Source organism: Choloepus didactylus, chromosome 23 (genome assembly GCF_015220235.1).
Source record: "Choloepus didactylus isolate mChoDid1 chromosome 23, mChoDid1.pri, whole genome shotgun sequence".
Taxonomy (NCBI): Eukaryota; Metazoa; Chordata; class Mammalia; order Pilosa; family Megalonychidae; genus Choloepus; species Choloepus didactylus.
Window position 1 is genome coordinate 12,951,348 of NC_051329.1, and position 14,246 is coordinate 12,965,593.

Below are 14,246 nucleotides of genomic sequence, written 5' to 3' on the forward strand. Positions count from 1 at the left end.
ACAAGGGGTAACAGTGTGATTGTGTAAACCTTGTGGCTTGCACTCCCTTTATCCAGCGTATGGATGGATGAGGAGAAAAATGCAGACAAGAACTAAATGAGAAATAGGGTGGGAGCGGGGGGATGACTCAGGTGTTCTTTTTTACTTTTACTTTTTATCCTTATTTTTACTTTTTCATACCAGTATAAGGAAAATGTTCAAAAAGTAGATTGGAGTGATGAATGCACAACTATAGGATGGTACCATGAATAGTTAATTGTACACCACAGATGACCGTATAATTTGTGAATATATCTCTATAAAACTGAACTTAAAAAAACAAAACAAAGTATATGTAGTCAGTTGTAAGTCAGAACTTCATTTGCAACGAAAAGAAAAGAAAAATACATAACTTATGTCACACCTGTTCATTGACATAACCCTGGTAAGTGTGAAAAGGTGAAAAAGGACAAAACCTCTCCTATGTTTTGTCAGTACAAGACAACTGTTAAATGTTACTTCTGAAAAGAGCTTCATTCAGAAATGCTTATAAGAAAATTAGGGCTTAGATTGTAAGCTCTTATGGTAGTCACGTTTACTGTTAAGTTAAACTGTTATTTACAAATTCTGAAGTGTTTTGCTCTTTGTATAACCTAGTAGTTCACAAGCACTTTAGATTTCTGTGTGACACCTGAGACTCAGAGTTAGTGGTCTCCAGCTCTGACAGTCACCGTTACTCTACACAACTGACAAAAAGCTGAAAAGGAAATCAGACTTCGATTGAAGTGCGAATAAAGCTGATCTGGTTAAGATCAAGGTAAATCAGAGTAAAGGGTAAAAGATAATATTGTATTTTAAAACTTTGACTTCCGTGTGAGACCAAAAGATATTTATCTTGTCCAAAATTTAAATTTTCTGTAGCATACTATCTAATTTAGCCTGTACAGTCAGTTTATTTAAACAACCTAATTCAGCTTTATTTGACATGGAACCTAAAATGAAATCTTGACATTCTGTACAAGTTACTGTTAAACCCTGATGCATTTCAAAGTATTTTAGGAGGAAAAAAAAAATGAGAAAGTATTTGCAGGGGCCCTTGAAGGGACTGGATTAAATAACTGAACTGTTAGACTTACCCGCCTGGGGAAGTCCTCATGTTCTCTTAGACAATGGGGGCTCCCAGTTTGATGGGCCAGACCCTCGATCTTGAGGCTTGCCCCCGTGAAACTTATTTCTGTAATGGCAAAGCTAAGCCTACTTATACTTAATGCCTAAGAGTCACCCTAGACAATCTCCTTTGTTACTCAGATGTGGTCTCTCTCTCTAAGCCAGACTCTGCAAATAAACTCACTACCTCCCCCCTACATGGGACATGACTTCCAGGGGTGTAAGTCTCCCTGGCATTGTGGAATTGGATGACCACAATGGGGAAAAGAAGCAAACAGTTTCAATGGCTAAGAGATTACAAATCAAATCAAGAGGTCATTCTGGAGGTTATTCTTATGCAAATATCAGCCAGATATTACAAACTGCCACAATATGGCAAGCCCCAACAAAGAGTATTCCTAAAAACCCTAAAGGATACCCTGGGCTCTAGAGAAGTTTTACTTATCAAGTTAATTTTTGAGAGCCTTAAAGCCTCCGGACTGTTCCTATGCCAGATAAACTCTGAAACCCAGATGTACAGATCTCTCAAAAAACACCAACCAGTTTCTTCCCTCTGCCCCATGATGTCAAAGCCCCTTTTTCAGAACAAAGCAGTCAGAAGAGTCAACGCCCAGATATCCCTCAAGATTGAGGGAAAATTATCAAATGAGAAGGAGGAATTGCAATCAAGAAGTCATGATTTAAGGACTTATTACGAATACTGATTATATAGATATTCCTTTTTACTTTCTGGCATATTAGAGGAGACGGGGAAATACCTGAAACCTGAACTATAATCCAGCTGCCTTGATCTCTGATAATGATTGTATAGCCTTTACCTTATGACCTCGTGATTGTCAAAAACCTTGTGACAAACCTTCACTTGTACCCATTTACCCAGTTTTTTTTTTACTTCAAAGTCTTATGATCACTAAAGAGAGCCCCTAATGTTTATTAATGAAGGGTCTTGGGTCAGCCCAGAACTAACCTACCCCAAGTTCAAAGTTACCCTTGATAACCAAAGCTGGATCTAACTAAAATGGGCCTGCCTGACATGCACAGTAGCTTAGACTTTACCCTACAAGTCACCTATACCTCATTATGATGCTGAAAATCACACCCATCTTCCTATTAAGGCCGCCATTCTCTTACACACGTTCTGTGACTAAGCGTGTAATCAATCTGCACATGCTCAATAGATCACTTCTAATCATATCATCTGGGGCCACCGTCCTCATCATCCTAAAATCTGCCCATCTTTTGATGCTATAAAACTATCAGAATTTCTGCTGTTCGGGGAGACAGATTTTGGACTGATAGGCCATTTGCTCTCCTGCTTCATACCTAGCAATAAAACTCTCTTTGAGACCCCAGTGTCTCAGGAATCAGTCATTTGAGCGCATTGGGCAAAAGGATCCACCGTCTTGGTCTGACAGCAATTTCACAGACAACTTTCTATGTTAATACACACATCATGGCTTTGAAGATGATAAAAAGCAAAACGTACCGAGTGATTTCAATACGCCAGGCACTGTGCTAGGAACTTAACATGTATCTCACTTAATCTGGATAAAATCTTTGAGGAGGGCCTGCTATCATCCCTGTGATTCAGGTGAGGGGACTGGGACACAGGCCCAGGGTCCACTCAGGGGCATAGTCAGGATCTGAGCCCCTGAAGTTTGAGGCTCCAAACCCCTATTCTTAACCATCACACTCTCCGGCCTCATTGCAGAATCTTTTCAACAGCAGTGCGGTATTTCATACATGTGTGACACACAACGGATGAAAACCACTTCCCTACTAGCGGGCGTGTGGCTATCGTTTCAATATTACCAACCATGACCTTCCTTGGACATGACCCTTTGGGCTCATGTGAGAACATTTTTGCAGAGAGAATTCCAGAAGTGAAAGTGCTGAGTCAGAAGGTATCTTAGGCTGGTTTCTTCCAGAAACAGACCCTGAGGAAAGGATTCAAATGCAAATAGTATGTTTGGGAGGAGTAGGGAAGTGAGAGGCTAGAAAATGATACTTGTAGCCAGAAATTAGCAGAAACCCACCCAAATGGTAGGGTCCAAAGTGTACGGGCAGGGCCCTGCCAGTGTCTGCTGCAGAGGGATAAACAGCTTGAACTCTGGTGGGTATTGCCAAAATGCTCTCCCTAAAGCTCTACCCATGTAAATCCCCACCAGCAATGGGAAATAAGCAGTTCTGCACAAACCATCAGAAGTCTCAGTCTAATGACAATCTTTGTTGTTAAGCTCCAAGTACCTAATTACTAATGAAACTGGGTGTTCTTTTCATATGTCAATGACTCTGTGTTTCTTCTTCTTTGAACCCACCTCCTCACCCCCCCCCAACACTGGAATGTTTCCTTTTGCTTATTGATTTGTAGTAGCTCTTTACATAGCATGGATATTACCCCTTTGTCATGGTATCCATTTGTTTAAGCAACACCCTCCACCTAGAGGGTCCCCCTCCCTTTTCGAATTTTTGTTCAAAAGCAGTTTCACCTCCTCCATAAGCCCTCTCTGAGCTCCCACCAACACTAAACTGGAGGTGAGATTTCTCATCTCTGAGCCCTGTGGCCATCTCTTGCTCACTGGCTCTTTACCCAATGCAATACTCAGGCACAGAGCCCCGTCCTCCGGGTTTCACCAAACTGGGGGCCTCCGATCAGGGAAATAAGGGCCCACTCCTCCACTTTCTACAGTGCCTGGCTCTCAGGAAGTATGGAACAGTGGGAGACCATGGAACTGGGGGTCAGCACAGTCTGAGCCTAATACTCCCCCAGCTCCACCTTCTAACTGCCAAATAAACAGCCATTCACTTTCCCTCTCTGAGCCTCTGACTCCTCAGCCATAAAATGGAATTAATTTGATGAAGGAATCAAATGAGATTATGGGAGTTGAAATTTGCCCTCCTTAGAGACCTTCTGTGTCAAGTAGCAACCCCTCCACGTCCTCTTCACCCTTTCACCCTATGTTCTCCCTTCATAGCGGCCGTCAGTCTCTAACTGTTTCATCTGTTTCCTGGTTTACTGGATCACTATCTAAGCCGTGAAAGAGGGAGTCCTACATTCGCCCTGAGCCCAGCACCTAATAGAGGCCTAATATGTATACAGTGGTGACCAGCTGAATGCTCTTCTGCAATCTTTACAACCCCTCTGCAAGATAAATGAACAGATTCCCACTGAACAGACGAGTCAACCGGGGGTTGGCAAACTCCACCCACCACCTCTCAAAATTGATTTTTACATTTTTAAATTGCATGAAGTTCAAATTTCCGTGCCCGTAAGTATTTATGAGAATGCAGCCACACTGCCAGCAGCTGCGGAAGCTCTGGGACAGCACAGTGAGTGGCTGCAGAGACTATGCAAAGCCGAAAATATTTACTATCTGGCATACAGCAAAAGTCTGCCAACCCCCGGCCTAAACAGAGTCCCCTCGGCCTGGGGATCTCCACATTGGCTGCCAACAGCTCTCCACCAAGGAGACACAGATACGAGCCCCAGCTTTCTGCGGTGAGGGCCCTCACCCCAACCCACCCAGGGAGGAGAGGGTTTCCGCCCACCCCAAAGCCCAGGCCTGGACTCTACAGGGCCCAGGAATTTGGGGCTGGGCCCACTCTGGGGCTTCTGAGCAGAAGGTCCCACCCAGCATGGCTCAGAGCAAGGAAGCAGGCCCCAGGGTCGAGCAATAATCCTGAAGGGAATGTAGTTGTCTGGTCCTAATCTTAAACCAAAACTTTTAGGCTGCTACTTTTGAGCAAATTTACCTGTTCAGTTTCCAAACTGAACAAGGAGACCAATAAGGAGAACACGACACCCAAATCCCAGGTGAGGAAGAAGAGATTCATTTTTAGCTCCTAAAGGATACCTGAACCCACCTACCCCCTCTCCCTCCCCCTCCCCCTCCGCCAAGTAAACCGCTCCTTCTCCCCAGTTCATCCACTTCCGTCTTCTTGTTCCTAATTCCCTAGAGGCTGTTGCTTCCTGGAAGCCTTCCCTGACCACGCCCAGACGAGGCTGGATTCCCCCAGTCAAATGCTCCTTCCACCCAGGTCTCCGCCTTCAAAGCACTTAGGGCGTTTTGAAGCCGCCCCCGTGTTAGCCGGATCACAGGCTACCCGACCGCCAGCCTCTCCCTGACAGACGGTGTGGCCCGCGCCCGCACACAGGAGGCCCGCGCTAGCCGTGTGCTCACACGCTGCATAACAGACCAAAAACGTAAGTGCTACCATTTCCACTTCATGGATGAGAAAACAGATGCACAGAGAGGCAAAGCATCTCGCCCTAGGATGCAGAGCCCGCCACCTGGTGGTTTTAAACCCAGCCCCGCGTGAATGTTACCAGCTGCTGGGAGAGACCACCTCAGTGCTCAGGCTCGGCCCGGGAGCCGCCCCCACCCCAGCTGGCCTGGATCTGGGGAGTCAGCAGGCGGGGACCCCAGGGCCCCTCCCCAGCTCTGTCCAGCAGCCTGGGGTAGGTGACTCATCTCGTCAACCATGCTGGTGTCGTCCCACTCCCTTCCCCTCCTCTTTCCTGAGTCAGTCCCAGGCAGCCCAGGGAGAAACTGGGGTTTCACGAGTCAGGCTGGAGAGGAAAGAGTGGAAAACCCAATGCCTCGGGGGCCCAGACACATTGTGTAAATGTCTAAAACCACAGGAGCTGCATGGAATTGCCATAAACTAGAGGGCAGATGCCCGGATGAGAGATGCTGAAGTCATAAAGCAAAAAAAACCCAAACAAAAAAAAACACAGAAAACCACCAAACGCACCCTGGCCCGGCCGTCCTCCAGAGGCACACAGACTGTGAAGGGCTCCTCTGCTCTCCCATGGTTACCTAATCTAGGAGTGCACACTCTCAAATTCTACACTCCTCCACTGAGAAGCCAATTAAGCCTAGGGAACAATTTAAAAACTTTCCCATTTTGTTAGTTACCCCAAAAAAGCTTGTGCTTTCTTAATTTAAATGCCCTCCCTCAATGCTCCTTGCAGCCAAAGGCAGGTGGCCCTACTGCTGCAGGCGAGACAGGGGAGGCCATGGGGACCCGGACACTGGGTCAGCCTCGCTGGCTGCAGGAGGGAGAACCAGGCCCCCACAGCCGTCCACGGCCCACTCCCACGTCTGGGAATGAATATGCTACCTTCCACGGCAAAGGGGACTTTGCAGATGTGATGAAATCAAGGATCTCGACACGGGGAGTTTATCCTGGGTTAGCCCAAAGCAACTGCAGCTTCCTTACACAGAGAGGGAGAACACAGGTCAGAAGGAGGGATCTGAAGATGCCACGCTGCTGGCTTTGAAGGTGGAGGAAGGGGCCACAAGCCAAGGAACACAGGCAGCCTCTGGAAGCTGGAAAAGGCCAGGCCCAGGGCAGGGAAGGTCCCTATCTACAGCTCTCCCCCAGAGCAAAATGAAACCCATGTCAGTTCTGATCCCCAGAACTGTAAAATATATGTGTTGTTTTAAGCCACTAAATGGGAGGTCATTTGCTACACCAGCCCTAGGAGATTAATGCACTGGCCTAGAGTCGGTTGAATGGAGATATCTGAATACCTTCAAAGCCTCCTCACCTTTGCAACCACACTCCATCAACCCCATACAGAAGCTGCAACATGGCCCAAGGCTGTAGTACTTACACCGCCTTTGCTCTAAACTCTCACATGGCTCCCATCTTACCCCCAGAAACAGCCAACGTCCTCGCAGCGGCCCATGCGGCTCCATGCGATAAAGCCCACCCTTTTCCCCTTGCTTACTCTGTTCCAGAGGCTCTAGACTCCCTCAGTTTATGCACAAAATCCACTATTCCACTCCTGCCTTGGGGCCTTTGCACCTGCTTTTCCTCTGCCTGGACCACTCTTCCCTGGACTTTTCCAAAGCATCCCAGTTTCAGCCAAAACATCACCTCCCCAGAGAGGCTTTCCCTGACAGCCTGATGTAAAGCAGAGGCTCCCTCCCCATTTTGCTCCAACATCCACTTTTGTGTTCTGTCTTGTGCACCACCACCAAAACATCCTGCGGATGTACTCATTGGCTTGCCTCTTATCTGTGACTCTCACTGGTGCGTAAGCTCCACAAGGGCAGGGAGGGTCCCCCTGTACTGCTCCCCACCGTATCCCCACCCCACAGCACAGTTCCTGGCATATAGTTGGTGCTCAGGAAATATTGGTGGGATGTGACATGAGTCACTGTGAACTCAAAAAGGACCTAAGGTGAGGGACAGGTGGGCTTCCCCGGCCCACAGACCCCGGGCAGAGGCGGGCCCGACGCGGGCAGGACCTCCAGAAGGGCAGCTGCCCGAGTGTGCCGGGGAGGTGGAGGGATTCCCTCGCAGCCAAGTTCACCTCCCTGAACCCCGGCGGGGATCCCCACACCCATCTTTAGGGGTCTCTGTGAGGCTCTGCTGAGCTCGGCACGGTGCTGGCATCAACGCTCAGTCGCTGGGAGAGATTCTCCGGCATTAGAGCCACCGATCAGTCACCCCAGTTTTCCTGCCCCCAAGGAGCAGGCCCTAAGAGGCAGCAGCCAATTTTGTAACCAAACAAACCACTTGCCATCTGTAAAATGGGCATAATTACCTCTCAGCCTGCCACAAGGGCATGGGGGGGAATGAACATACTTTGCAGCCCCATAAAGTGGGTGTGGACGCTAAAACCTCTCAGCCTGTCAGTTCAAGAGGGGAAGAAAACACAGGGTGCAGCTGGAGGGGACACTGGGGGTCATCCTGAGCAGTCCCCTGCCTTCAGTTTCTCTCTCTAGATGCGCTGTGCTCTCTCCTCTCCTTCCAGACATCTGGGTGGAATGAAGCAAGCTCCCTGCAGCCTGTCTCAACGGCCCACGTGCTCTCTGTCCCCACAGGAAGTGTCCCCACTGCTCCTGCCCCCAAGTCAACGGCTCCATCACCCACCCACCCCCACACACACACCCACCTTACCTCCAGTCACTCGAGAAACCTGGAGCCCTCCCTGGCTCGTCCTCCTGCTACCAGGCCCTTCCATCTCATTGATCAGGACCTGCTGCTTGCTCAGCTGCCAACACTGATTCCAAATCCTACCGCTTCTTTCCCATCTCCCACAAACACCCCCACTGACCTGGATGGCTGCAGGAGCCCCCCCCCCTCACTGGTTTCCTCGTTGCCACCGTCAAGCCACTCTCCCCAGAGTAGCCAGAGAGACCCCTTGAAGAAATAAGCCCGATTTTCACATTCTTCTGCATAAAACTGTGCGATTTCAATCAGCCAGCCTCAGCCTGTAAGGCTTTTGTCATCTGGCCACTGCCACCTTCCCACCTTCATTTTTTAACCCTCTCAGCCTCACTCACCTGGTCTAGCCATGCTGTTCCCAGAAGACACTAAGCCCGCTCCTGCCTCAGGGCCCCCGCAGCTGCTGTTCCCTCGGCCTGGAATGCCCTTCCCCCAGATCTCCCTGAAAGTGGTTTCCTCTCTCCTTTCAGGGCTTGCCTCAAAAGCCACACCTGACCTCCCAATCCCAAACAGTTCAAACCGCGCCCCTCAGAGTGCTGACCCCATCCCAGCTCCCACTCTCACTTCTCCTCATTGTTTTGCAAGGCACTTAGGACCTCCCACCTGAAATTTATTTACAGGTTTACTTCTTTCTCTCTTTCTTCCTAGGAGACTGTCAGCTACATGAGGGCAGGAAATTTACCCACAGTGTTCCCTGGTCTGCCCCAGGGCTCAGTACCGTACCCCGCACATGTAAGAGCTCAATAAACGTTCACTGATTACATGAATTCGCCCCACCTGACCCCGGCTTCTGCCCAGATACTCACGTCCACCGCGGGGATCTCCTTCCCACCTGAGGCTGGAAACTCGGGGCTAACGTGGGCCCCTGCAGACAGCCCCCTGGAGCCGGCTCCGGACACTGTCTCTGTCAGCAGCAGCACACAGAGCCAACTGGGCACCTGGTCCCCATTCAGCCTTCTGCCAGCCATCAGCCCCACGAGGGCCCCTGCCCTCACTCGCCACTTCCCCTCCACAGTGTTTCACCTCCAAATGGCCGGCGGCTCTAGTGGCCTGCAGGGTGGGGGGTGACAAGGGGGGGGCAGTGTCAGCAAAGACCACAGGACCCAGCAAGAGGGGCATGACAACTTTTTCAGCAAGGGAGCTCCCTCCTCGCCCCCACCAAGGAAAGCTGATGTAGACACCCCCATTCCCAATGGAGGCACACTGGGGGGCCAAGGGCCTGGCCCACTCAGCATAGGAGCCCTCCACGGTATCTCCATGGAGTCTTTGGGGGGGGCACCCCTTCACCCCCACCCGGTCCCAGAAACCAGAACATCAGCGCTGGAAGGGACTTCAAAGGTGATCCAGAAACTCGTCCCTCAGGAGGCCCAGCTGAATGAAATAAGCAAGGGAAGTGGGCAATGGTGATCGTTGGGGATAGGGTCGAACTAGGAAAACCCTCAAAACAAAGAAAGAGAACACACTTCTGGGAGGAGCACTTGGTCCCCAGGCTCCACCTTGAGATCCCAACAGACGAGCCCCACACAAAGACGCCACAGAAGTAAGGCTGCTCATCTCCGTCTTACACGGGCCAAGCACTTTACACAGGTGGTTTACATTTAATCCCAACAGCCCACAGAGAGCCTCTATTAGTCCCATTTTAGAGATGAGCAAACAGTGGCACAGAGAGGTGAAGCCACTTGCCCCAGGTCACACAGCCAGACCCTGTGTCCCGGCTCCCAGCCATTGCACACTTCATCTAGTCTTCAGGACAATTCTGGAGATGCCATTGTCTCCATCCCTTTTACGAAAGACGAGAGAGTGGAGCCGAGTGGGGTTCTGTAATCAGCCCGAGGTCACAGAGCCAAGGGCTCCTCAAATGGGGAAACCGACAGCCAGAGGGAAATGATTTGCTACAAGTCACACAGCCCACAAGCAGCAGAGCTGGGCTGAATTCTAGCTTCTGCCTTTTTCTGAACACCAGGGCAAAAGCCACTTTATTTTTTTCCAAAGAAATTAAACAGGGCGGGGGGGGGGGGTCCTTGGCACAGTAATTTTCCTCTTTTGACTTTTCCACGCATTCTACGAAGGGCATGTTTTATTTTTGCAGTCAGGAAAAACAAAGCCCAGTAAACAATGTTTTGTATTGTTTCTTGTCATTCTTTGCACAGAAGTTTCTCAACGTCCTGGCAGAGAAGAGTAAGGAGAGGAGGGAGAGGACGACGAAGGGGAGGAAGAGAAGGCAGGAGAACGGGGAAGACGGGCTCCTGTCCCCAGCACTCTGTCCTCACCTGTGAGGGAAAGACACGGCTCTTTCCTCCTCCGCCGTATCCTGGACACCACTTGACACGGCCTTGGAACCGGATGCCCCCGGTTTCCAGTTCGGTCTCAGCCACTTTACTAGCTGGGAGGCCCTGGACAGGTCGCTTAACCTCTCTGACTCTCTAATTCCGCATCTGTAAAATGCAAACAAATGCTGGCCGCTGGGGACCCGATAAATGCTCGCTCCCCTGGCGTCCCCAACTTAAGGATCCGCAAGGGTCTCGTCTCCACTGGCTCCCGATTTCTTTTACTCGTTTCCGAATGAGCCTCTAAGGAGCACCACCTGCGCGCCTGTCCCGTGCTGAGCGCTAGAGAGATCCGCAGGCCTGATAGACCGGGCGGCGGCAGGAAACTGGGGACAGAGCCACCTTCGGGGCTGGGAGACCTCGGACACGTCCCGGTGCGCAGCTGCCCCATCCCGACACAGAAGTAGAATCCGGGTGCCCCGGTCCTCCCGCGGCGCCCGGGAGGGCGGGGGGTTCTCTTACCTCGACCGGCCTTCGAGCCCGCAAACTCCGAACCTGGACCCCCTCCACCCCGGGCCCCGCTGCCTTCCCGGGTCCCACGCGCCGTCCCGCGCCGCGCGTCTTTCCGCCCCGGGCGCAGTCAAGCCCGTGCGCCCCGTGCGCCCTGCAGGCTGCGGCGTCCCCGGGATCCGCTCTGTGTAGCCCGCCCCGGCCCCGCCCCCGGCCCGGGAGGCTCGCCCCGCCCCACCCTTAAAGGCACAGGTGCCCCGAGAGGCCCCGAAGGTCTCCAACACGTGAGACCCTCCCCTCCGCCCCCTGCCTCCCAGTTCTGCTTTCTCCACGAAAGGCGAAACTGAAATGAAAACAGGTGGGTAAAAATAGCAGGTGGCCCGAGAGCGGCAGTTAGACGGTGAGTATAGGGGGCTGTTTTGCAGAGGGTAGGGTGGGCAAGAGGGTGTAAAATGCTTCCGGTAATCAACAGTATAAGAAGTACTAGAGAAGGTCCCCGAAGGCCCTATCCCACCCACAGATAGTATGGCGCAACTGCCTGAAATGCCTCTATTTGACAGACTGCCTACTAGGGTTAATTAAGCAGCATTGATTTTTTAAATAAAAAGCCCCGCCTCCCTTGTTTTCCCGGGGACCTTTCCGCAGCACCCCTAATTCCACGCACATGTAATCGCATCACATCTCTCATCTGAAGTCCGTCTGCTCCTTCCTCACCTGCAGGATGGAGGCCCCCACTCCAAGCCCCAGCACACCTTCCAGACCTGTGCCTTATCCAGGCTGAGTGTGGATGCCCCGGCCACGGTCCTCCCTGCCCCTCCACGGTCCTCTCTGCCCCTCCACGTCCCCGGGAGCCCCCTTACCTTCAGAGTGCACCTCTAGTTCCCAACTCAGGGACCTAGGTCATTGTGGTCCAGAACATGATGATGCATTTGCAATCACAGAGCATCGGGTTTCTGTGTGACTTGCTTGGGCAAGACACTTAGACACTGAGCCTCAGTTTCCTTCCCTGAAAAATGAAGGTGATGATAGGACCCACGTCTTGGGTCCTTACAAGATCTTACATGTGCCAAGCCCCATGCCCAGAGCCAAATGAGTGCTCTGTCACCGGAAGCCAGGGTGGTGGCCACAGTCCACTATTAGTGCTGCAACATGGCGACTCACATGCTGTGTTCCCCACAGCTCAGACCCCGTCACAGCAGGGCCCAGGCCTGGTTTGTCCCCAGGTCCAGGTGACCAGTACAGGGTTAAGCCCCCAGCTGGTGCCTGTGGTGGGGAAGGGGGCACCAAGCTGGCTCAGGGGCCAGATGTTCCCCAGGTCACCTGCTTGGGGAAAATGGCTCCAGACTTGCTGAGTTTGGAACCAAAGTCCTCCTTCCCCAGAGCCCCTGGCTTTGGTATGCAGGGGCCCAGCCAAGACAAGGCCACGAAGTCACCATCCTGAGTCATGTCAGCAGGCCAGACACTGCCTCCCTGTCTTCCAGGGGCTGAGTGTGTGTGTATGTGTTTCCCTGGAAAGATCCACAGGGGGCAAATCAGTGGGAGCAGAGAAGTGAGCCAGACAAGGCCTGGGACACAGTCCCTGATTCACTCCTGCTCTAGGGGACAGTGATCAGTAGTAAGACTTATTTCCCAGGCTGGGAAAGGCTATTTGCATCATAGAACAGTCTCGGAAGTCACTCAGACCCAGGTTCAAATCCTAGTTCTGCATTTACTGGCTCTTTGACCTCAGATAAATCATTTGTATCTTTTTGAACCTTGATTTCCTCATCTGGAAAATGAGCCGTGGTGAGGATTCAATGAGATTATATATGTAAAACTTATTGCATATGCTGGTACTTGTAAAAGCTGAATAAATGCAGAAGCTGCTGTCGTTATCATCATTATCATTATTACTAATGTAAAAGGACCTGACACCATGCCTGGCACACAGCAGGTACAAATGTTAATTTCCTTCCCTTTTAGAGGAGGATTTTGTGATTGTATCAGTTATCTATTGCTGCGCAACAAACATCCCACAACATTCCTAATACAATCTGTGGCTCAGGAATTTGGGATGGGCCCAGCTGGGCATCTCTGGCTCAGGTCTTTCATGTGGTTGCTATTGGATGGGGATTGGGGCTGGAGCAGTTGAGGGCTCTCTGGACATTTCTTTCTTCAAGAATCCTTGGGTCCTTCCTGTGCAATCTCTCCACATGAGCTGGTGTCTGGGCTTCCCTGAAGCCTGGCAGCCTCAGGGCAGGTGGCCTGCTGCCATGGCAGCTCAGGGCACCAGCACAGGGGGTTCTGGGGAACACGGCGGAAGCTATATTGCCTCTTATGGCCTTCTTGTAGAAGTAATGCTTTGTGACACTGCACCACTTCCACCTTGGAAGATTCGAGAGAAGGGAGCATAGACCATCCCCCCTCAGTGAGAGGCATGTCAAAGTCACATTGTCAGAAGAGTACGTGACATGAAAGAGTGCGATGTGACTATATTTGGAAATTACAACCTGCCCCATGCCTTAACCCAGAGGGTTGACTCTGGTGGACATTTAGGCAGCACAATGAGCAGCAGGGGCAGGGACTATATTTTGGGGGTAGGGAGGAGAAGAGACCCTCAAAACACCATGAGTCAATCTGTCCACAGCCTCTTACAAACAAACCCCAAACCAAGCAATATAGATTGTGACTAATTACCAAAGACTTGCAGTTACACTTGGTGTTGATGTGCTTGTCTCATTTAACAGCCCTATGGGGTAAAGGCTACAGTTATCTCCGTTATACAGAGCAGGGAAACTGAGGTTCAGGGAGATGAAGAGCCCCTAACGCACCCACTGGGAAGTGACAAGAGACAGGATTTGCACCAGATCTGTGTGACCCCAATTGAGTCCCCTTCACCGCCACAGGTCAAAGGTAAGGCCAGAGGGAGCCAAGGAGTGGGTGGCAGTTCCAGGCCGGATGTGGGAGCCTGGGAAGAGCCACAGCATGAGCAGAAAGCTGGAAGGGCTACTTAAAACAGGAAAGAGACAGAATCAGAGCTTTCAGTCTTAGTCTAAGGGGCCCAAGTCTTGGAAGGGGAACGTAAGGGTGTCTGAGCCCCACCTTCAACCAATGCACGTCTCCTCCCCACCGTGGCCACCCTAGACAGAAGTAACACGGACCCCCTTAACCCTCTACCCCCCACCCCAGGGAGTTAAGACATAACGGAGGCAGGGTTTTTGTTCAGGGTAATGGAAGAGTGTTGGTAATGGATGGTGGTGAGGGCAGCACATCACTATTTGTGGTTAATCCCACTGAGTTGTATGCTTGGGAGGGTCTGAGATGGGAAGTTTATGTTGTGTATATGTTTCCACTACTAAAAAAATAAAAAAAGGAAAGACT

At 51.1% G+C, this 14,246-nt stretch overlaps 1 protein-coding gene across 1 annotated transcript in view; it reads right to left on the reverse strand.

Moving 5' to 3' along the window:
- The window catches only part of SLC8B1 (solute carrier family 8 member B1), a 119,250-nt gene extending 108,193 nt beyond the window's left edge, over nucleotides 1–11,057 (reverse strand). The window contains exons 1-3 of the mRNA XM_037817278.1: nucleotides 10,899–11,057; nucleotides 10,380–10,544; nucleotides 8,916–9,159 (exon numbers count right to left, since the gene is read on the reverse strand). Of these exons, the coding sequence (XP_037673206.1) occupies nucleotides 8,916–9,077 (162 nt within the window). The 5' untranslated portion in view covers nucleotides 9,078–9,159; nucleotides 10,380–10,544; nucleotides 10,899–11,057. The remainder of the gene's footprint in view (nucleotides 1–8,915; nucleotides 9,160–10,379; nucleotides 10,545–10,898) is intronic.
- Nucleotides 11,058–14,246: the final 3,189 nt, after the last annotated feature.